The sequence below is a fragment of the Callospermophilus lateralis genome, chromosome 7 (genome assembly GCF_048772815.1).
Source record: "Callospermophilus lateralis isolate mCalLat2 chromosome 7, mCalLat2.hap1, whole genome shotgun sequence".
Taxonomy (NCBI): Eukaryota; Metazoa; Chordata; class Mammalia; order Rodentia; family Sciuridae; genus Callospermophilus; species Callospermophilus lateralis.
Genome location: NC_135311.1, coordinates 47,741,620 through 47,765,284, shown reverse-complemented (window position 1 = coordinate 47,765,284; position 23,665 = coordinate 47,741,620). Strand labels below are relative to the sequence as shown.

General features: G+C 34.0%; 1 protein-coding gene across 2 annotated transcripts in view; it reads right to left on the bottom strand.

The window, feature by feature from the left end:
- Slc30a7 (solute carrier family 30 member 7) overlaps window positions 1-23,665 on the bottom strand; it is a 94,253-nt gene that overhangs the window by 15,062 nt on the left and 55,526 nt on the right. The window contains exons 9-11 of one of the 2 annotated variants that reach the window (XM_076863318.1): window positions 21,751-21,841; window positions 15,962-16,111; window positions 239-5,003 (exon numbers count right to left, since the gene is read on the bottom strand). In XM_076863318.1, the coding sequence (XP_076719433.1) occupies window positions 4,956-5,003; window positions 15,962-16,111; window positions 21,751-21,841 (289 nt within the window). In that variant the 3' untranslated portion in view covers window positions 239-4,955. Of the gene's footprint in view, window positions 1-238; window positions 5,004-15,961; window positions 16,112-21,750; window positions 21,842-23,665 lie in introns of those variants that run through there. The other variant, XM_076863319.1, reaches the window with a different exon arrangement.

Sequence of the window (23,665 nt, the reverse complement as noted above, 5' to 3'; positions counted from 1 at the left end):
AGCTAGACATTTAGTGAGCATGTTAAGTATAAATTCATACTAACTTTGGGGATAAAATGATGTAAAGACAAAGACATTCTCCTTTATAAGCTTTCCAACATCAAGATCAAAATTGCAAATACTAAATTTTCAAAGTTATGGTGATAGCATAGATTTATATGAAACAGATTTCATTTTGAAAAGATATATATATATATATATATATATATATATATATATATATATATATAATGTACAGATCCTGCTTATCTTTTTCCTGCAGCACAAAATTATTTTTACTTCTTGGAAGACAATAAAGTAAGTTGAGTTTCTTAATAAAGTAAACAAGAGTTCGGTTCCTCATACTGACACAGAGGGCACTATCTTGAGTCAGTCTCTTAAGCAGCTTACTCCAAATGCCAATAAAACTTTCTACTATTTTTTTTTAATGGTCTTAAAAGTGTTTGAGAAATTCTGATTACTCTTTTCAGCCTGCATAGTTTTACATAAATGGCCAAAATAGAAAATAAGCATAAGAGTACAGAAAGAAGGAATGAGTTTAAATAATTTATAACAACTGTTGCCCAACATTAATTCTGTCACAGTAATCCATTTGTTGGGTTTTTAGGAGCATATCTTTAGATGTGCTATGTCCTGGATCTTGAAAGTACTGTTGAATGATATACATAAGACAGAGTAGTTGTTAGAAAAAGTGCTGGATTTGGATTTGGTGCTCTACCCCAAGCAAGTAACTTAAAATTCTCTTGATATAACTTCATCTAAAAGGGGATAAGAATTTCTTCCTCATGTTATGAGAATTTGAAAATATATTTGAAAATGCACTGTTAATAAAAGGCATGCAAAATGTGTGGATTAAATGAGATAATATGAGAAAGGCCATGATGTGCATGGCACATAAATACTGAATAAATGTTATTCCCCACCCTTGTTTTCTGTATAATCTGCAGTTAGGAAATGTTAAACATAAACCTAAGATGCCCTCATCAAAAAGGCTCCCATCCATTTGGCATTTAAATAGAACTATACTTCTCTGCTCCTTTTCTGCAAACACTTTTTGGTGCATTAAAATTTTTCATTGTCTTTGTCTTTGATTCTCTTTTGATTCTGTGATGGGGATCTGAGTCACTATGGCTTTTGGAGGATAAATCTTGAAACAATCTTCTACTGATAAAACTTGTAATGAATCTTTTTCAAAAGATAAAATTTCCATGGTTCTTGTGAATTAGAAAATAATTTATTTGAAAAAATGGTGATTTTTTTTGTAAAAAGAAAAAAAAAAAAAGCTTAATTTCCCCAAGATAATGCCTTAATGAAAAACTAGAAGTAGTGGCTTAACATATGGAATTCTACTACTAAGATTTCAAAACTTTACCTTACTGAATTGAAAGATTTCTTCAATATATTTAATGCCCTTTTAAAAAAACAGCTCCAAGGATTTTAAAAACAAAAAGCTCTCCAGTGATTGAAATGCAAAGTGGCAACACAAAATGCTATAATCTGTGAAATCACCTGGTTTTTAAAAAGTACCAGTTCGCAATATAAACAGAAAAGGAAACTAAGAAATCCTTAAACTGGATTGAATCTTGGGAAATTAACAGGTACATTTGCTGACAGAAGTATCCATTGTAAAAATGTCATCATTTTTTAAAAGGAATTAGTTCCACAAGTAAAAAAAAATATGGAAAAATCTAATTTCATAATTAGATATGAAAAAATGAGACAAAATTACATTTATAAAGTGCCTTAATGTACCAAAAATGTTTGTTGGATATTCTTTATTTACAACTGTCAGTCACATTTACAGAAAAGCAAATATCATACTAGAGAGGCAGCACAATAAAGAACTCTCAAGAATCAGAAGATCTAGATCTAAATTCTATTCTTGGCTTTGCCACTAAAGATCTCTGAGCCTTGAGTAAATAACAGCTTTTCTGGGCTTCAGTTTTCTCATCTGTAAAATGAGAGGTAGAGCTAGATTGCTTCTAAGCAAAGCCCTCACTTAGATGTAAAATTTTGTCAAGTAATGTAATGTTATTCTTAAATCCCAACATTATATGTCAGAGTGTTACCATACTGATATTTGTAAAAATTGCTTATTCCATGGGAGGTAAAAACTTTACAGAACTTTGGTCAGCTGCATTTTGAGTTAATGATTCGGCTGCTTTAGAGAGGTACAAAAAGTCACAGTATTTTGGTTACTGGTAAATATGTGTAGGCTTTGAAAAATGCTGAAACATTTCAGACAAAGTGAAATCATAATACCAGTGACACCTGTTATCTCTTTCTTATGCCTCCACTGCAGAAGAATGTGACAGCATGAGGAACAGTAACCTACAGATAAACTAGATACTGCCCTTCACCAAGATGCACAGGGAGTTAGCAAACTGAGGAAATTATGCATAAGTCCTTTATCTTCAGTAATAAAATGAATTTTAAAAGACACAAGTAGTATGGGTATATTTCTGTTTAGGAAAGCTTACCCAGCAAAGTAAACGTTTCCTGAGCAATACAAATTTGTTGTCTAGAGAATATTCTGGTTTTTGAAATACTGGCAAATTTATACTCAAATATGGATGGTTTTTGTTTTGCAAGAGCCTAATGCTAAAGACAGTCTAAATTTATAACTATAATCAGGTGGTATTTCTCAGTGAAATATCTATTTTAGTAATATACCTGTGCCAAGACCACTGATAAGCAATTATTTTCTGTGAGAAAAAAAAAAAAAACATTTTTCTTTTCTGCTGTATACACAGGTATATTGACATTTAATTAAAGCATAAATGATAATGCCAACTTGCTCAATGAGATGAGCTGGAAATTTCTTGAAACAGTACAAAATTAAGAGTTTCATATCCAATACTTACCAAAGGGGAAAAAGCATATTCATGGATTTGTGCATTGAAGATACAATTAAATAAAGTAATATACATATTTTGACAAAAACTTCACTTGGAATGGAGGGCTCAGCTTAAGGCAGAACTGGATCTTCAGAATGCACTGATAAAATTTACAAACCAGTGCAATTATCTCCATATGTGAAATGTCAGGACAGTTACATATAATTAGTTTGTAAAGGCATACATCCAAAATCTCTGCCTTCATCTAGACCTGTCATTTTCTGTAATATGCCAAAATCCACAGACTGATTATCCCAGAGTTCTATCAGTCTTGGTAGTGGTTCAAACTTCCAAATGACTACTTACACTTGTAATGAAAAAGCAATACTAGTAGACCACATTTCCTTCTGTACTTTCCCTCCTCAAGGACCTTTTTCAATTGAACACAGTCTACTGCAGGAATCCTTAGCTTTCAAACTACCTGGAAGTGGGCAAACATGTCTTGAATGATCAGTTAATGGTAATCTGTAGCAGTTTTTAAAAGCATGAAGAAAATGGTGTAGTTTTTCTAATATAAAATAGTTCATGAATGATGGATCAGAAGTAGGGAAAAGATATTCTAAAACCTTTGCAAAATCAATAATGATTTTTGCCACTTTACTGAATATACTGATCTATACTCTTTTCTCTACAATCATTGTTGCTCCACAAGATTCCCCCCTCAACCATTTCAGTGTTTTAAAGTAAAAGGGAATATATGTTGTGATAAAAGGAAGTTCAATGGGAAAATGTTTATCCAAATCAGTATCTCTTCATAAGAGAATACTTAAGTAGCGCGTTGAAGCACTTGTGTCAAATTGCAATTTTATTTTTCAAACACACAAGAACCTAGAAATAAGCTTATCTTGTACTTCTAAGACACCTGTGTTAGGAAGAGTTCTACATCACCACATTTGCTCTGTACCTTAAATAGTTCCAACTCAATCAAATGCTGTATAATATTCCTGAAAGCAATCATTTGTGCAAAGTTAAAACAGGAAAACAAACTGTATGATTTGACATTTGAAGATTGAAAAGTGCACATTAATGCTATGACAACCGTTTCTGCCTTCAGTATACTGCCTTTTCCAAACATTAATAAAATTCACAAAAATGGTAAGGAGAGTTATTGGAAAATTTATCATAAACACAGTATCTTTACAGAAATTTGGAAATCAGCAAATGTTTTAGGTCAAAACAATTTTGTATGGAACAGACATTTGCAAAGTTTTGAGAATCCACTCCACAAAGAAATTTGATGTGATTATTGAATTCGTTTTAAAAAGAAAAATAATACCTTTTATTTATTTCTTTTTGATGAGATAAAACAATAGAAAGAAACTTCATGTATCTAAACCAACGCTGGAAGTACACACAAAAAAGACTGGTATTCTAAGCAAGAGTCATGTTTTGTACAGATTACAGAATATCCATTTAAAAAAACACATACATGACCTTTGTTGGTACATTTCTATGCTGGCAAATACATTTTCTGATACAAAGGCACTTTGAAAACCCAATATGGTTTGGTTCATAAGTTTGCAAGGTACAAACAATTTTACAAACATATGATTATACTGAAGAACGTCAACAACTGTGACATTACATATAAAACATATTTCCATTTCTTTTTAAATAACACTGGTTTTGTGGGAATAAAAGCAGTGGTTCCAGCAGCTTCAGTGAAGACATTCCAGATGACTGGAAGCCCACAGTCTGAATCTCACCAGCTGGGATGAGGGACAGGGAAAGGGCATTCACGAAACCCCCCTCCTACTCCCTGATGGGGGAAAAAAGGACAAATCAACCCTCTAAAACAAAACCAAAAACCTCAGAAACCAGAATGGCTTGGAGGGAAGAGCACAAATGACAAGACCAGCAGTCCAGGAGATATCCTCTTAATTGTGATCCCTTAGTGGTGAACTCCCCACAGAGCACAAATGGCGGACTCTACCTGGTTTTCATGGTGCTGGGGAATTGTAGTGATGAAATCTCTATTTAGTACAATGTTTTGAATTGTACAGTACCAGAAAAATTTGGTTAAAAAAAAAAAAAGAAAAAAACCATTCTTTTCATTTACTACATGGCTGCAAAGTCAATCTGTACATAAAGCTGTCTCACTCCAGCCTGAAAAGTTGAAAAAAAAAAAATTAGATTATCAAGCCAATAACAGACTATACACTTCAGAAAAGTAATTAAAAATTCAATTAAAAAAACAATTGTTTTTCTTTCCTGTCTCTGGGAAATAATTATTCATATTTTATCATAAATCACCAGAAAATTATATCAGAAACAATTACATTTGTAAGTTGTAAAACCATTGCCAAAAAGCATACTACTAGTCACAAGTGAAATCAGAAAAATGAGGTTACTCATCTACATTTCTGTTGAAGAACACTATAATGCTTGACTGTTAGCTACTACTAAAATCCAGTCATCCCAGTCTAAATCTTCCCATAGTAAATGGTCAACAAGAATATGTAATAAGTATAACCACTTACTAGTTATTTAATTATTTTATGCTTCAACTCTTCTGTTTAATTTTGTATATATACTTACTACTCAAGAATATTGCTCTTTAAATTTTCCCCCATCTCTTCTATGCTATCAATTTTCCTCTCTCAACTGGATCATTTTATTAGCATACAAATACACTATAATTTCTTCCACCTTTAAAAAACCCTTTACTTTACCCTACATCCCTTTCAGGTACAGTCCCAATTCTACTCTTATGGATAGCAAAAAACCTCAAAAAAGAGTTGTCCATATTTCTTCTTCTATGGAAGTCATTTCAACCAAACTTTTATTTCCCATCACTTCCCCCCAAAAGTCATCTCCAAGTTGCTCAGACCAGTGCTTAATTCTCAGTCCTTATCTTACTATTCAACTTAAAAGCAATAGTACAGAAGACCACTCCCCTCCTACTAAACACTTTCCCTGCTCAGGGCTTCCAGAGAAAACTCATAGGTTGCCCTTTAACCTCACTTAGCAATCTTTCTCAGTCTCTTGTTGATTCTTCCTCCTATCTTTGAACATTAGACACTGAAATACCCAAAGGCTCAGTGCACAGAACCATTCTTTTTCTGTTCTGGTTCCCTAGATGATCAAGTACCAGTTGTATGCTCACTTCTCAAATTCATATTTCTAGACTGTAACTTATACCTATTCTCAGTTCCCTAAGCCTAGAGGTCTTAAAATGGCATACACAGCCCCCACATAATCTGATCCCTGATTGCCTCTGCTCTGATTCCTCTTCTACCCCCCACTGTTCACTAGGCCTCAGCCATACTGACTCTTCTACGTTCCTCAAGATATTGACATGATATCCTCATGTTACATCCCTATTCAGACATCAGCAAGGCCTACCTTCACCATCCTGTGTGAAACACATTTATCGTGCATTTATTGTATCTCATGTAGTGTTCTATCATCTAGGAATATAAAAGTGACAACAACAACAAAAATCCTTGCCCTCAAAGTTTATATTTTATTGAGGGCCTGGTGGGGAGAAATGATGAACAAATATGCAAGGAAATACAATATGTGAGATAATAATACATATGTCACGGAGAAAAGAACACTTGGAACAGAGGAGGTAAGTGCCTCAAGCACTGACAGTCTCTCACCCTTGCTCCTTACCCAACATCTCATCACTCATCACCTGGTGACATATTATACCACTTAATTATTCACTGTGCTTAATACTCTTGTTCCCCCACCATTAAAGAATCTCTCCTAGAGAAAGGATTTTATCTTCTTTTGTTCATCCCTCTCTCCCAGAACCTGGCACACAGTAAATACAGTCAGAAAAAAAGTCCTTTCTTGTCGGTACCTTAGGTAAACTGAAATATTTAAAGTAAAGAACCCCCCCCCCCCAAAAAAAAGAAAGAAAAGAAAAACAGAATGTGGGTGGGTAGTGACACAGACTACCTTACAGTAATTTCTGCGCTCCTTAAAAAACCGCTTTCACATATCTCCCCTCACCTCAACCCTTGACATCCAGAGAAGGACCTGAGCAACATCAAACAAACGCTTTAGGAGTCAGGACCCACTGGTGCAAAGTTGGGGAGGCACTGCTGGACAGACCCTAGAAGCTTGCCAGGACAGAAAACATGCTTTGGGGTTTTCTTTAATCCTAAGTCTGTTATTCAAACTTTGAGAGAATACATTTACTAATACCTTCTCCTTGGTTAAGAGGTTTATGGCTGAAAAATGACAGAATTTTTAGGTATGTATGATTTTTAGGTACAAATTAAACCAAATGTCATCATTTCTCATTTAACATTGCAGATAAATGCCAATATTAATCTCACAGGACTGTTATATATTCATCCAATAGTTAACAAGTATTTTAAAAGCCTTGCTATATACCAGACACTGTTATAAGGATCAAGAGTGTAAGAGAAAGAATTTGATATGCAATAAAAGCTATTACAAGTTATTCTGACTGATTATATGATTTGATTTACTCAATCTAGATGGCCCCTGAAAACTGTATTTAGGAACTATTTTGCAAAATTGTTGTATACCTAATCTTAACAGAAAACAATTACCGCCTAAATAAATTCTTAACAGCTGTTTTTTTTAACAAAATTGTTAATGAAAGTAAAATGTGCAAAATAAAATAAGTTGGACTCCTTTTATTGTCTCTACCATTTTCTTTACCCCCAGCCTTAAGGCAGTGAAGATGGTAATAAGAAATGAAGTAGCCCAAGGCAACAAAAAAAGGGGGAAAAACAAAGAGGCTAGATAAACTAACTTTGCATAATCATGAGTTAATTACTCAAGCTGATATCAGTCCCCTGAGGGGCTGCAGCTTTCCACAAAAGCTTAGTCAAACAGCAAAAAGAAAAAGAAAAAAAGGTCACTTTATCCATCTGTCCCAATAGGGAAAGCTTCAAATTCTCCAGCTTCCCATTTTCCTCTTTCAATTTCCTTCAAAGTAGGCAGAAAAGTAGAATTGCCAAAGAATCTTTTGGGAAGTCACCTACTCCCTGAATGCAAACTCTGCTTAGGGTAGTTTCTTTGCATTACAAAGACATGACAGATATTTCAATGATGAAACAGTGCTTGGTTCCACCAGATATTCTATCATTAGAATAATTTCAAGTGTCAGAGGCTGACTGAAAGGCCATCCTTAAAAATGTGAAAACCAAATAATAGTAATTACGTTAATGATAATTCTCAAAATTAAGAATAATAAACCATACTTCAGCCAACACTTTTTAAAATGGGAAAGATAGCTAGTTACTTGAATACTCCTAAACTCCTAAAAAAATATAAACATTCACTTGGTATCACAGGCTTAGAATATCTTCAACAGATATTCATTGTTGTGGAAAGGAAAACAAATGAGAAATAGAAAAGTTAGAAAAATAAGTAGCAATATGACTACAGAAAATTATTGGTTTACTTGTATTCTCTATCAAAAGCCACTGAAACTTTCTACTTTAGTTTTTGACTAACCATATAATATTAATCTTTTTTCCTTTAAAATGAAGTCTTGAAAAACTACTACTTTTCCATGGAAAACATTCCAGTTAATGAAATGATAAATTATATGTCAAAAACAATAATGTGAATCTGGGTTTCTTTTTCTGTAAATTGTTTTGAGTATCAATTAATATATTATGTATCTATCACAGTGCATGGCACCTGGTGGACTCAATAAATGCTAGTTGCCCCTAACACACCATATGCATTAATTAAATACAAACCTAGCAATATGTTTGGCCTCACATCTGTTTACTCCTACCTTCTGAGGATGATGACCAAAGGTAAGGGAAAGATGGATAAGGAAAAGTTTGTAGAGCAGGTCAGCAAAATCAACACACAAAGATCAAAGCTCCTTACAAAAAGGGGGAGGGAATGGAGAGGCTGGAAGAACAGTGATCTGGCTGGAAGGGGGCAGAAAATTTCATCCACTCCAGGTGCTTCTCTGAAGAAGACAAAATAGGGTCAGACAAGGTCATAGGTCAGGCAGGAAGGGATTATGAACACAGGAGAGTGATGGAGGTGGAGAGTTTCTGAAACTTAGCGAACCCCATTTGGGTTTGTGAGGAGGTTTTTTTGGTTCCTTCCTGGGTATCAGTGTTTATTTCTATTTTGAGGCCAGAGAAAAGAACACAAAAAGCTAAAGCAGGAAGCTGTGGGCTTATAACTTAATAGGCTTAACAAAGAAAGGCAGATGAGCAGAAAAGATGGCAGAGATGAGGTAGAAGTTCTTTCAGAGAGTAAATATTATGTATTAGGTTTGACTGTCTTTTGTGCTTTGTGAACTAAGGAGGATAATGAATCTCAAGCATGTTCTACATTTTTCTTCAAAGATGTTTAACATTTTTCTTGAATGTGTCTTCTTCAAACAACCTTTTTCTTTTTTTTAGTTCAGTCAACATTTTTATTTAATACATAGATGATGTACCATATCTTGTGCTGAAGATACAAAGAAAATATCCAAACTTCAGTAATTACTATATATTAGTAAATATGAAACACAGTAGTTATCTTTTATTAACTTTTAATTTGTTTTAATTTTTAATTTGTTCTAATTAGTAAGATAACCTATAAAACAAATGGTGCTGAGAAAACTGGAAATCCTATGTAGCAAAATGAAATTAAACCTCTCTCACCATGCACAAAAATCAATTCAAAGTGGATCAAAGCCTTAGGCACTAGAAGAGAGACCATACACCTAACAGAAGAAAAAGTAGGCTCAAATCTTCATCATGTTGGCTTAGGACCTGACTTCCTTAATAAGACTCCTAAAGCACAAGAAGTAAAATCAACAATCAATAAGTAGGATGGATTCAAACTAAAAAGCTTCTTCACAGCAAAGGAAACAATCAATAATGTGGAGAGCCTACAGAATGCGAAAAATTCCTTACCACATGCACCTAAGATAGAGCACTAATTTCCAGGATTATATATAAAGAACTCAAAAAACCTAACAGCAAAAAAATAACTCAATCAATAAATATGCTAAGGGATTGAACAGACACTTCACAGAAGAAGAAATATAATCCATCAACAAATCTATGAAAAAATGTTCATTATCTCTAGCAATGAGAAATGCAAATCAAAACTACTATAAGATTTCATCTCATGCCAGTAAGAATGGAAATTATCAAGAATACAAGCAATAATTAGTGTTGGCAAGGATGTGGGGGGAAGTATACTCATACATTGCTGGTAGGACTGCAAATTGGTGCAACTGCTCTAGAAAGCAGTATGAAGATTCCTTAGAAAATGGAAAGAAACCACCATTTGACCCAGCTATCCCACTCCTTGCTTTACACCCAAACAACCTATTTCTAACAAGAAAAAAGTATATTTATAATTTTAGGATTATAGTTGTTATTGTGAAATATGTCATTAAAAATTAACAGACTTCCTTCCTATATAGTATAGAAACTGGATTATAAAGTAAGTAATCATTTCAAAAGAATCTAAGTACTAAAGTAACTTCCAGCAGTTCATTTGTTTTACTCTATATTCATGCAAACTATCTTCTTTAGCAGTTAAAGACTGACAGATAAAGAGATTGAAAAGATTGATGCTTAATACAGAGTTCTAAAATAGTCACAAAGCTTTTCTTATTTTTTTTTAAATGTACTTACTTTTTTTTAAGAGAGAGAGAGAGAGAGAATTTTTTTAATATTTATTTTTTAGTTTTCGGCGGACACAACATCTTTGTTTGTATGTGGTGCTGAGGATCGAACCCGGGCCGCACACATGGCAGGCCAGCGCGCTACCACTTGAGCCACAACCCCAGCCCTTATTTTTTGTTTTTCCTTGCAGTACTAAGGATTTAATCCAAGGCCTCTAAAGTGCTTGAGTTCTAGGCAAGCACTCTACCACTGAGCTATATACCTCCAGCCTTCTTTTATTTTGAGACTAGGAAGGTCTCAAATTTGAGATCCTCCTGCCTTGGCTTCCCAAGTTGGTGGGATTACAGCCATGTACCACACTTGGCACAAAGCTATAGTTTTATAAACAAAATAGCAAATTATAATTTTCAAACTTTGATGTTGGCCTTTTCAGTTTAAAGTTATTCATATAGTAAGTATTAACAAGAATATTTTTTAACAAAAACTATTACTTAAATTTTGATTTAAGATCAGCTATAAGAAAGATACCTACAAATGTAATAAACATATTATGTTTATTATGTAACAAACATATTTATCATGTAATTAATATTATGGAAAAATATCCTTTTTTACCTTTAGAACTAAAACTGCTAGTATTTTAAATCTTTCTATAAGAAATCTATCTAATGCATTAGCATGATCTTTTCTTTCAAAAAATTGAGTAATCATGATTTTATTTTTGATAAATAAAAGAAAAAGAAGTAATTTTTAAAAAATTAAATTTCATGGGCTGTGGCTGTGGCTCAGTGGTAGCGCACTTGCCTGGCATGTGTGAGGTACTGAGTTTGATTCTCAGCACTGCGTATAAATAAACAAACAAACAAACAAATAAATAGGATAGGTCTATCAACAATTAAAAAAAAAATTTTTTTTAAAGGGAGTGGGCCAACCATGGACTAAAATTTCTGAAATTGTGGGCCACAATAAACTTACTTTAAGAAAATATTAAATTTCATGAAATGAAACAAAATGCTATGGCAATCCTTAAAATAAGCTCTGACATATTCATTCCATAAAGACATGTATGAGTAAGGTATAAGCTAAAAGGGAAAATAAATTAATAAGAAAATTTTGGGTTTGTATATGTGAGAACTAAAAACATGATGATGAGACAACTTTAAAATCATTATATGCATCAAGTGTAAAAACTAAATTTATTAGTGGGGTGACTTCCCTCAACCCGCTGGGGAAAACATGTTGAGCTTTCCTTACTGTAAGCCTCAACGAGAGACCCTGGTCTCTGCAAGGAATAAGATAAAGTTGTCATGATTCTAGATTGATAAAAAGGCTTAAATATCTTTCAGAGCTTAAAATAATCAAAAGTCCAAATGCAGTTTCCAAAATCAAAGAAGCAGTTAAATAAACTTTCAGCTTCACTAAGATTTCCAATATTACTAGAACCATCTCCACTACCTACTTCAATTACAACTTCTGCAGTTCCTAAGCACAGACAGCTGCTTGCACATTTCTCAACCTAGAAACTGCAATCCTTCCCAGAGTGAAAATTGTGACTCAGAGCCAATGTCTTAGGAGAGTATAGGATGTCCTGGAGATCAACAGAAGTTCGTAACTTTGAAGATGGAGGGTACAGAATAACCAGGAGAAAATTCAAGATAAAGGAGAGCAAAATGATTTGGAAAAGGCAGTAAACAGACTATTGCTTGTCTTGTTCTCCTTTTGACCCTGAAACATGGAGGAGGTATGAGAAGGATTCAGACATACCATGAAGGTCTTGCATACTTCTTATGAAACTCATAATGATACAGACATATATAAAGTGTCTGTTAAGAAAGAGGCCTAAAGCCAGGTGCAATAGCACAAGCCTGTAATCCCAGCAGCTTGGGAAGCTCAGGAAAGTGAATTGTAAGTTCAAGCCATACTCAGTAACTTAGGCCCTAAGTAACTTAGTGACAGCCTGTCTCACAATAAAATATAAAAAGAGCTGGGGATGTGACTCAGAGTTTAAGAGCCCCTGGATTCAATCCAGGGTACCAAAAAAAAAAAAAAAAAAAAGAGGCCTAGTTGTTAAAATTCTGGGATATATAAGTGGTAACTACAAATTGTTGTCTATTAGCAGAATAACTCTTGATTGCATATGATTAGGATTAGAGTAAATCCTAATTACACATAAGATTATGCCATTAATTCATTCCTTAAGGAACCCAAATCATACATGTCTTTTTATGAGGAGAGATTGCTTAATTTATGCTAATGTCCTAAACTTAACTAAACTACACATTATGTTATGTTGCTTCTAGCTAAAGATGTGTACATGAGAGATAGAGAGAGAGACAGAGATGTATAATGTGATACATATATAAAAGGATAAAGTAATTCAGTTTAGAGGGATCTTTAAGGCTTCTAAGAGAAAGCAGCACAACTGACAGTTAAGTTAGAGTAGGGTTTTAATCCATATGAAAGTGAATAGCCTGGTAAGTTTGGAGTATAAAGTACATGGCAATGAAGAGCAGCATAGAGATTTGAAGTGAATTGGACCATGCTAATAAAGTTTGGGCTTTTATCCTGATGGTAATGAGGAGCTATAATAGTTTTTATTTTTCAGGTTTTTATTTTGAAAAAAAATTTAAGTCAAAACAAAGTAAAATAGGTACCCACCACCTATACTCACCCAAAGTTAACATTTTGCCAAATTTGTTTTCTCTACATGTGTATTTATTTGTAATCTTTTTAATTTTGCTAAAATATTTGAAAATTAGACATCCTGATACTTTATCATTAAATCCTTTGCACATTATCTCCTAAAATTCTTCTGTAGTCACAATAACATTATCATACCCAAGAAATTTAATTCCCATACAATTTATGTGAACTATTATACAGCCTATATTCATATCTTAGTCAATGTGATACTCAATAATTTTCAGATTTTGTAGCATTTTGGATTTTAGATTTTCAGATTAGGGATGCTCAATTGATAGTCTATTCAAACATTCCAAAATTTAAAAAAAACTCTGAAATCTGAAACACTTCTGCTCCCAAGCATATTGCATAAGGAATATTCAACCTGTATTAAGAAAAATTCAATAGCATAGTAAGCTACTAAATCACACAGAAGGTAACTATCATGCAACAATGATAACAGGCCAGGCACACATAGTACACACCTATCATCCCAGGACTTGGGAGACCGAGGCAGGAGGATTGCCAAGTTTGAGATCAACCTCAGTAACTTAGCAAGGTCCAAATCAAAAGACCCTGTCTTAAAATAAAAAATAAAAAAGACTGGGGATGTAGCTCAGTGGTAAAGTGCCCCTGAGTTCAATCCCCAGTACAAAAAAGACAAAAACCAAAAAAGTTAACAGATTGTGGTTAAAGCCACTAACGAAGTATTATTATTATTCCAAATGCTCTTTTAGAATTGTTGGTTTCACAATCCACAAAATTACAAATTTCTTATATTTGATAAAGCGGCTAAAAACATGCAATGGAGGAAGGATAGCATCTTCAACAAATGGTGCTGGGAAAATTGGAAATCCATATGCAACAAAATGAAACTGAATCCCTTTCTCTCGCCATGCACAAAAGTAACTCAAAATGGATCAAGGAGCTTGATATCAAAGCAGAGACCCTGCACCTGATAGAAGAAAAAGTTGGCTCTGATCTACATATTGTGGGGTCAGGCTCCAAATTCCTTAATAGGACGCCCATAGCCCAAGAGTTAATAACAAGAATAAACAAATGGGACTCACTTAAACTAAAAAGTTTTTTCTCAGCAAGAGAAACAATAAGAGAAGTAAATAGGGAGCCTACATCCTGGGAACAAATCTTTACTCCTCACACTTCAGATAGAGCCCTAATTTCCAGAATACACAAAGAACTCAAAAAATTAAACAATAAGATAACAAATAACCCAATCAACAAATGGGCCAAGGACCTGAACAGACACTTCTCAGAAGAGGACATACAATCAATTAATAAGTACATGAAAAAATGCTCACCATCTCTAGCAGTCAGAGAAATGCAAATCAAAACCACCCTAAGATACCATCTCACTCCAGTAAGATTGGCAGCCATTAGGAAGTCAAACAACAACAAGTGCTGACGAGGATGTGGGGAAAAGGGTACACTTGTACATTGCTGGTGGGACTGCAAATTGGTACAGCCAATATGGAAAGCAGTATGGAGATTCCTGGGAAAGCTGGGAATGGAACCACCATTTGACCCATCTATTGCCCTCCTCGGACTATTCCCTGAGGACCTTAAAAGAGCATACTATAGGGATACTGCCACATCAATGATCATAGCAGCACAATTCACAATAGCTAGACTGTGGAACCAACCTAGATGCCCTTCAATAGATGAATGGATAAAAAAAATGTGGCATCTATACACAATGGAGTATTATGCAGCACTAAAAAATGACAAAATCATGGAATTTGCAGGGAAATGGATGGCATTAGAGCAGATTATGCTAAGTGAAGCTAGCCAATCCTTAAAAAACAAATGCCAAATGTCTTCTTTGATTTAAGGAGAGCAACTAAGAACTGAACAGGGGGAAAGAGCATGAGGAAAAGATTAACATTAAACTGAGACGAGTGATGGGAGGGAAAGGGAGAGAGAAGGGAAATTGCATGGAAACGGAAGGAAACCCCCATCATTATACGAAATCACATATATGAGGTTGTGAGGGGAAACGGGGGGGGGGGAGGGAGAGAACGGAACAACAACAGATGAGGTAGAGAGGGAAGATGGGAGGGGAGGGGAGGGGGGATAGTAGGGGATAGGAAAGTCAGCAGAATACAACAGTCACTAATATGGCATTATGTAAACACTGTGAATGTGTAACTGATGTGATTCTGCAATTTGTATTTGGGGTAAAAATGGAAATGCATAACTCACTTGAATCAAATGTATGAAAGATGAAAAAAATAAAAAATAATAATAAAAAAAAAGAATTGTTGGTTTCAAATAGCATCTAATATGGATAAGGTGTGTGCAGTAAAGAAGAGCCCACTTTTTTTGTGTGGGGGTGGTAATACCAGGAATTGAATTCAGGGAACTCGACCACTGAGGCACATCCCCAGACCTATTTTGTATTTTATTTAGAGTCAGGGTCTCACTTAGTTGCTTAGCACCTCACTTTTGCTGAGGCTGGCTTTGAACTCAAGATTCTGCTACCAAAGCTTCCTGAGTTGCTGAGATTATAGGCATGTGCCACCATGACTGGCAAGAATCCACTTTTTAAAAGAAAATCAAATCAATACAACAATGAATAAATTGAAACTATCTTCCTTAAGAGTATTAACTAAAATAAAGATCTCCCAAATTAAGACTCTGATTGGAGGAAAAATGTAGTTTTATATTTCCCTTATAGCTTACTAGCCTATATTTAATATACTAAATAATAAACATTTATAAACTAGTACACACAATAAATTGTAAGACCCTTACAAGAAGTTAGCAACACAATCTTACCTGAGTGAAAATATTATGCGTTTGGCTTAAAATCCATCTGGCATCAGCATCAGGTGCTACTATTAATTTCAAGGTCCCAACGTAAACATCAGAACATAAAGTCCAGAAGTGCTGTTCTTGTAAACTATAAACTCCTTGCAACTGCTGCACCTAAAATACAAAGGGCAGATATCAGCATCAAAATAAAATTTATGTGCCCTCTCCCATTGAAGTTGTTATTCAATCTATCAATTAGCATAGATTCTACCCTCTAGTTGAAAAAAGGGGAGGAGGGTATTTGAATTGACAAATACCTATGGTCAAGTACCACACCAATGCAAACATATTATATACCAGATAACACCATAATAGGGATTTGAGAAATAGAATGAACGAACACATATCAAACTTGTCAAGCATAACTGAGAATACCTACAGGAGAAGTGATTATTTCAAGTACACTGATCAGAAAACAAATACAAATGAGCCAAGAAGCTAGAAAAAGAACAAAACCCAAAGAAATAAGAAGGGAAAAAATAAAGGACAGAAATCAATGATATAGAGATTTTAGAATATGACAAAATTCATAATATAGAAATTAATTCTTTGAAAAGATTAATAAACTAAAGAAATACTTCTAAATGGGACATATATTAACCAGGACAATTCTTCGGGGTATGTGACTGTCCAAGAGAATACAGGACCTTTGCCTCTCTGGGTCTCATTGAACAAATGCCAACATATACCCTTCCCCAAATAATATGACAACACTAAAAGAGGGGAAGGAGGATGTCTATGTGAGGGATGTATCCAACAGCTCCCTAGGTTTTCCACAGCCTTAGGTCAAGAACCACACCAATGCAAACTTCTGATGAAGGTAAAAGATAAGATAGAATCAAACAAAATGCAAAATAAAAAAGGTAGATAACTACAAACACACACAAAAGAAACTTTAAAATCTACAAACAGGAATCCTATGAATAATATTGACTATATTAATATATGACTATACAAAATATAACAACCAAGTAGAATCCAAACAATCCTCAATGAGACCTCCACTGGGAGGTCAGCCTAATCCAAATGTAGTCCTAAATAATTATAATAGCTTCTTAACTAGTTTCTCTAATTCTAGCCTTGCACCTATCCTATCTAATCTCAAAATAGTAGCCTGAGAGTCCACTGGTTTACAGGTCAGATGCTGCCATGCCTCTGTTCAAAATCCTCCAATGGCTTCCTTTCTACCTCTGCATTAAGCCAATATTTTTACAACTTGTCACCCTTTACGTTATTCACCTCACTACCACCTCTTCTCCTCTGTCCCTTTTCATCAGCTGCTCCAGCCTCCTCACCATTCTTTAAAAAAAGCCAGGCACATTTCTGTCTCAGGTTACTTGCTTGCCTCTGCTTGGAATATTCTTCTCAGATTTCTACTTTTTTTGGGTATTGAATCAAATGTGATCTTCTTAGAAATCTTTTCTCTTTTCTTGGGCACGTGACATTACATAGCATTCATCCACTCATTTATTCATCTATATTATAGGTTGAGCATCCCTAATCCAAAAATGCAAAATGTAAAGGATGACAGTAAAAACACAAGTGCACTAAAAATATTATATACAACTACCACCAGGCTATGAATTAAGGTATAATGTAATTAATGAATTTCATGCTTAGACTTTGATACCACCTCCAATATATCTCATTATAGATATGCAAATACTCCAAAATCAAAAGAAAAATTTGAAATCTGAAACGATTCTCTTTCAGCATTCCAGTAAAGGAATAATCAGCCTCTATTTATACTGTGTACTGTGTGTCTCCTCCTTAGACTTTAAGATCAATAAGGTCAGGAACTTATTTTTATTTTGTATTTTCAGTGCTTAAAATACCTGGTCCAAGTAAAAGTTCAATAGTAATATATATTAAATAAATAAAAACACATTATGAAAATGTATACAAAATGGATAAATTTCCAAAAATACTAAAAAAAAAAAAAAAGAAAATGTGAAAGTGAAAGAATCATTGAAAACTGAATTGGTAACAAAATTCTCTTTCAATAAAGCTCTAAACCTGGGGATGGGGAGCAACTTTCAAGAAGATAACCACTTTTTGTTTTTCTAGAAATAGAAAAGAGCTGCTACATTACATTAGTAAAAAGTTACTTTGATCCCCAAACCAGATAGACAATAAATCATAAGCTAATTTGCCTTATGAGTTAAATAACCTAAATCCAACAATATATGAAGAAAATAACATATCATGACTAGATTGAGTTTATCCCAAGAAAGAAGAATGGTTTCAAATCAGAAACTCTATTATTGTTATTCTTCAATTAATAAACAGAAAAATTACATAGTCATTTCAATAAGTGTATTATAATTACAGTACTTAAATTGTTTATGATCCAGAAAAAATTACTAGAATGATTTTGTTTTAATACAGGTTATCTGCCAAAAATGTAAAAAATATTTAAGAATAAAACTTTAGGTGGACTCCTTTGAAGATCAGGAAAAAGACAAAGATGCTATAGCAGCTTAAAAAGAGAAAGGGCTAGGGTGCAGAGTGGGGCTTGGTGGCAGATCATGTGTTTAGTACATGCAAGATCCTGGGTTCATGTCCCAGAACCTAGAAAAAGAATAAAAAACAAAAGAAAAAGAGGCTACTCTGTGAAGGGGTTTACTACCTCTACCTGGAAATAGTCAACAAACTGCGTAAATAACTGGGTTTCACAGTGGAGATTTTTGTAAACAGTAGAAGTCTGGATCAAATGAACAACAGATGTTTTCAATTTTAGATTTGATTTTTATGTAATATGTTTGTGAATATTATATACTACATAATACACTTTCTATATCATACTTAATTGAAAAATTAAGATATTAATTTATAATTAATTATAAAATTAAGAAAAGGCTGATCTTATATCTATCAAAAATATTTTTATCAGAATTTAAGGAATATAGGTATTATATTTTTAGAAACTCCAAGAGAGTTGATGGGAAATTTAAGACAACATCCACTGTGCTCTCTTTGAAAACTGCTTTTACCAGAGAAAGAGATCAAAGGGAATTTTCTCTTCCTCCTTGAGGCCTCTGAGGACACAGTGTCTTCAACCTAAGAATTCCTCCACATTGTCCTAAGTGGCATCCTCAAGGAGTGGTCTACTATTAGTGAGACAACAATCTGTGAATAGATTTCCTCTTCCTCCATAGAAAAAGCAGTACTGGGATATTCTTCCAGTTATCCTAAAACATACAGTAAGGAATAATTCCTGCGGAAACTAGCTTTTAATGTCCCACTCTTACACTAACTAATTCTGCTCCCAAATCTAAACAACTAATCTTAAATGGTTACACTTCATTTTCCCTATTTCAAAAAACTACTTTATACTATACACTACATTTATACTATTTTTCATTTTCCTAAAGCATCCAATCTTTTTGTAGGATTACACTGCCTTTTAAATCATAGAAAAACCTGAAGTAACATAGAAAATGTCTTACCCTGTACCACCAAAATCTACCAGTCACCTCTTATCTATGTCAGTACCTTCTACCTTCCTCAGGGTATATGGTATTCCTGCTCCTATCTAGAATTAATTCTTCGATCATGTTTTTGGTTCTATGCTTTCACCTGCTCAAGAACTTCATTCTTTTAATAATGTCCTTCATTGATGTATCATCAATTTGTTCCCTTCAGTTGGACTTTTCCAATAACACACATGTTCTAGAACTGTGCTGTGCAATACAAAAAATCACTAGTGGCTATTCAAATGAAACAAAGTTAAAATCACATGTGGCTACTTCAATGAAATAAAATTAAATTAAAAAAATTCAGTTATGCTATCCACACTGGACAATGCAGATAATAGAATATTTTCACTGTCAGGGAAAGTTTTCTATAGGATAATACTGTTCTAAGACACCATATTTTTCAAATGAGGAAATACTCTTCTCCTGGTACTGTATCCGTATCCAGCCCATCAACCTTATCAACTCATTTCTCTGCTCCCTTTAACAATACTTCTTAAGAGTTGTCTGTAACCATTGTCTTTACTTCCCTCAAATCAAGCTCTCCCCTTCAACACAACTCTGAAATTGCTCTCATCAAGGTCATTAATCTCACATTGCTAAGACAAGGATTACTTCACTGTTCCTAACTGACATGACCACCACAGAAATACTCAACTGTTTATTGTTTCTCCTTCTTCAACTCTGTGGTACTACACCCTTCTGATTTTCCAGCTTCCTTATTAACCTTTCCTGGCTTTTCCACCTGTGCTCCAGATCTAGAGCTGAAAGTGGAACTAAGAGAATAAAATTACATCCTCTACCAGGTAATCTCATGTAATCCTAAATGTTTTTGATGCCATTCATATATTAATGACTTAAACTCTTCCTAACCCTAACCTATTCCCCAAACTCCAAATTTGTTACTTTATGAACGTTTCCCCTATAAGCATAATGGGCATTTCAAATTTAACATATCCCAAACAGGATTCTTGATTTGGTAGGATTTTCCATCCTCAAACATGTATCAATCCAGTCTCAAATCTCAACATTACCATCTACCACACTGTAAGCCAACACTTTTGCCCCATCTTTGCTAGTATAATCCACCTCCAAAAATGTATCACAAATTCATATTTATTTCCATCTTCATTGCTATGACAGCAGAATAAGCCATCATTTTCCCCCACTTATATGACAATAGATAATAGATTGGTTTTCTTTACTTCCATTCTCCCTAGAATTTGTTCTTCCAATGGAGAAAATAATCTTTTAAGAACATAAGGGTTATGATACTCCCACTATCTCAAAACTTTCCAGTATTTTCCACTGCAGTAAATTCTAAACCTTAGATGACCAAAACCCTGTACAATCTGACCTCTACATTTCTCTCCAACATTTCAAAACACTCTTCCTTTTATTTATTATGCTTCAACCACAAAGGCTTTTTTTTCCTTTTGTTTTTTAAATACACTAAATTAGTCCCAATCATAGCACTTTTGCACTAGTGTTTTCCTTTGCCTAGGAAAAAGTAGAGGTCCGGATCAAATGAACAACAGATCCTTTTCAATTTTAGATTTGATTTTTATGTAATATGTTTATGAATATTATATACTACATAATATGCTTTTTATATCATATACTTAATTGAAAAATGAAGCATATTAATTTATAATTAATTATAAAATTAAGAAAAGGGTGATCTTATATCTATCAAAAATATTTTCATCAGAATTCTTCTCCAGAATTTTCATTTGGCTGGTTCCTTCTTGTCTTCTAGGTTTCAGTGACTTTCTCAGTGAATCTAATATAGGCATCCATGTCTATCACATCCCCTCATTCTATTTCTTTTATAGCAATTATCACTGATATTTTCTTATCAACTTATTGCTTAGTGTCTGTTTTTCCTCCACTAGTTCTAATGTAGGCTCCAGGAGAAAAGAGGCACTGTCTTTTTTACTACTACATCCTCACTATTTTAAAAAAGAACGTGATACTGAATAGAAGTTAAAAAAATATATGAAATAAATGCTTATTTGATCTGCTATTCATATTCTATATTTTAAAAGAGTAGATCAATTTCTGAATGAGAACAATTTCTATAACATTTTCTTTAGTAAAGTTCAATATTTTCCAATGATTTTATTCTGGTTTGTGTAAATGGTATTCATGGTCAGCATTCAGTCTTGGGAGAAATACTAAATTATACACACATGCTGCCCATATTTATGAAACTTGAAAACCCTAACGGTTTGGAAACAACATAAAATCCAGTGGTTTGGAAACTTTGAAACTTACCCTTTGATAGCACTGAGGCAGAGTATTTTCCAACAAGGGAGGAGTTCTCTGCATCAATATTCCAACAGACTCTTTTAAAAGAGGAATAACGCTAAAAAAAAAAAAAAAAGACAACACGTTTATTTAAGCTACATTCTGACAACCCCATTCTGCAAGACAATAACAACACACTTTCCTATAGTGGAATAGAATCAGATTTGCCAGAATAACATTAGAAAAAAGAATATAGCAATGAGGGGCTGGGGTTGTGGCTCAGTGGTAGAGCACTTGCCTAGCATGTGTGAGGCCCTGGGTTCGATCCTTAGCACCACATAAAAATAAATAAATAAAATAAAAGTGTATACACACACACACACACACACACACACACACACACAAGAATATAGCAATTACTGATCCAAATTTTTCATGTGATCAGTAAGTTGTTATTTAATCTAAAAGAACTTCAGAAAACATATCAATGTATAAGACTAAACTTTAAAAACTAATATTGAATCATCTAAATATCTAAACACAGCATGAATTCAGCCTTCCAAGGTAATCATAGCCTATCAGACTCACTGGTCCTACTAATATTTACAAATATTTATATCCATTTATCTGAATATATTGATTTAAAAATATTTTTTAAAAATAATATATCAATGCAATATTCCTCAAATCTGGTAATTTCTTGGTCATATTTTTTTTAAAAAATATAAGACTGGTCAATGGAGTACTACGCAGCACTAAGAAATGACAAAATCATGGAATTTGCAGGGAAATGGATGGCACTACAGCAGATTATGCTAAGTGAAGCTAGCCAATCCCTAAAAAACAAATGCCAAATGTCTTCTTTGATATAATGAGAGCAACCAAGAACAGAGCAGGGAGGAAGAGCAGGAGGAAAAGATTAACATTAAGCAGAGTCATGAAGTGGGAGGGAAAGGGAGAGAAAAGGGAAATTGCTTGGAAATGAAAGGAGACCCTCATTGTTATGCAAAATTACATATAAGAGTTTGTGAGGGGAATGGGAAAAAAATAAGAAGAGAAATGAATTACAGTAGATGGGGTAGAGAGACAAGATGGGAGGGGAGGGGGGGGGTTAGTAGAGGATAGGAAAGGTAGCAGAATACAACAGTTACTATTATGGTATTATGTAAAAATGTGGATGTGTAACAGATGTGATTCTGAAATCTTTGTAATGTTTTGAATAAAAAAAAATAATATTACATGTGATGATGAAGGTAAACATTTCAGAAAATAAAAAGCTCACATTAAAAAAAATAAAATAAAAATAAAAAAATAAAAATATAAGACTGGTTATAACCACAGATGCTGCATACTTGGTATGTCTAGGGATGGGGCCCACAAACCTGTATGTGTTGAGTTGGTCTTTATCAGCATATGAAACTACTGCTTTAGGAATAAAGCTAAATGTACACAAAACAATTAGTAGCTGCATTAGAGGACAGATCTAATACGACAACATTCTATCTAACCTAGCTGGACAACAAATTCACCTCACCTTGTTTTGTTTTCATTTCTGACATATGGAACCAGAATTTTTTTTTGGTAAGGAGTACCAGAGATTGAACTTAGGAGGCACTCAACCACTGAGCCATATCCCCAGTCCTATTTTCATTTTATTTAGAGACAGGGTCTCACTGAGTTGCTTAGCGCCTCACTTTTGCTGAGGCTGGCTTTGAACTTGTGATCCTCTTGCCTTAGCCTCTGGAGCTATGCGCCATGCTCAGCCCTGAGCCAGAATTTTTAAAGGAAGATCCAGGCACCTATCTGTTTACAAAGTTCTCTAGGTGAGATTCCAATGAGTTACAGGGTTAACACTACTACTTGCAACAGACTGAGAAGTCATTACTAAAGAATAAAGCTTAGGTAAATAGCTTAGGTAAGAGTTCACTTTTAAAACATGGAA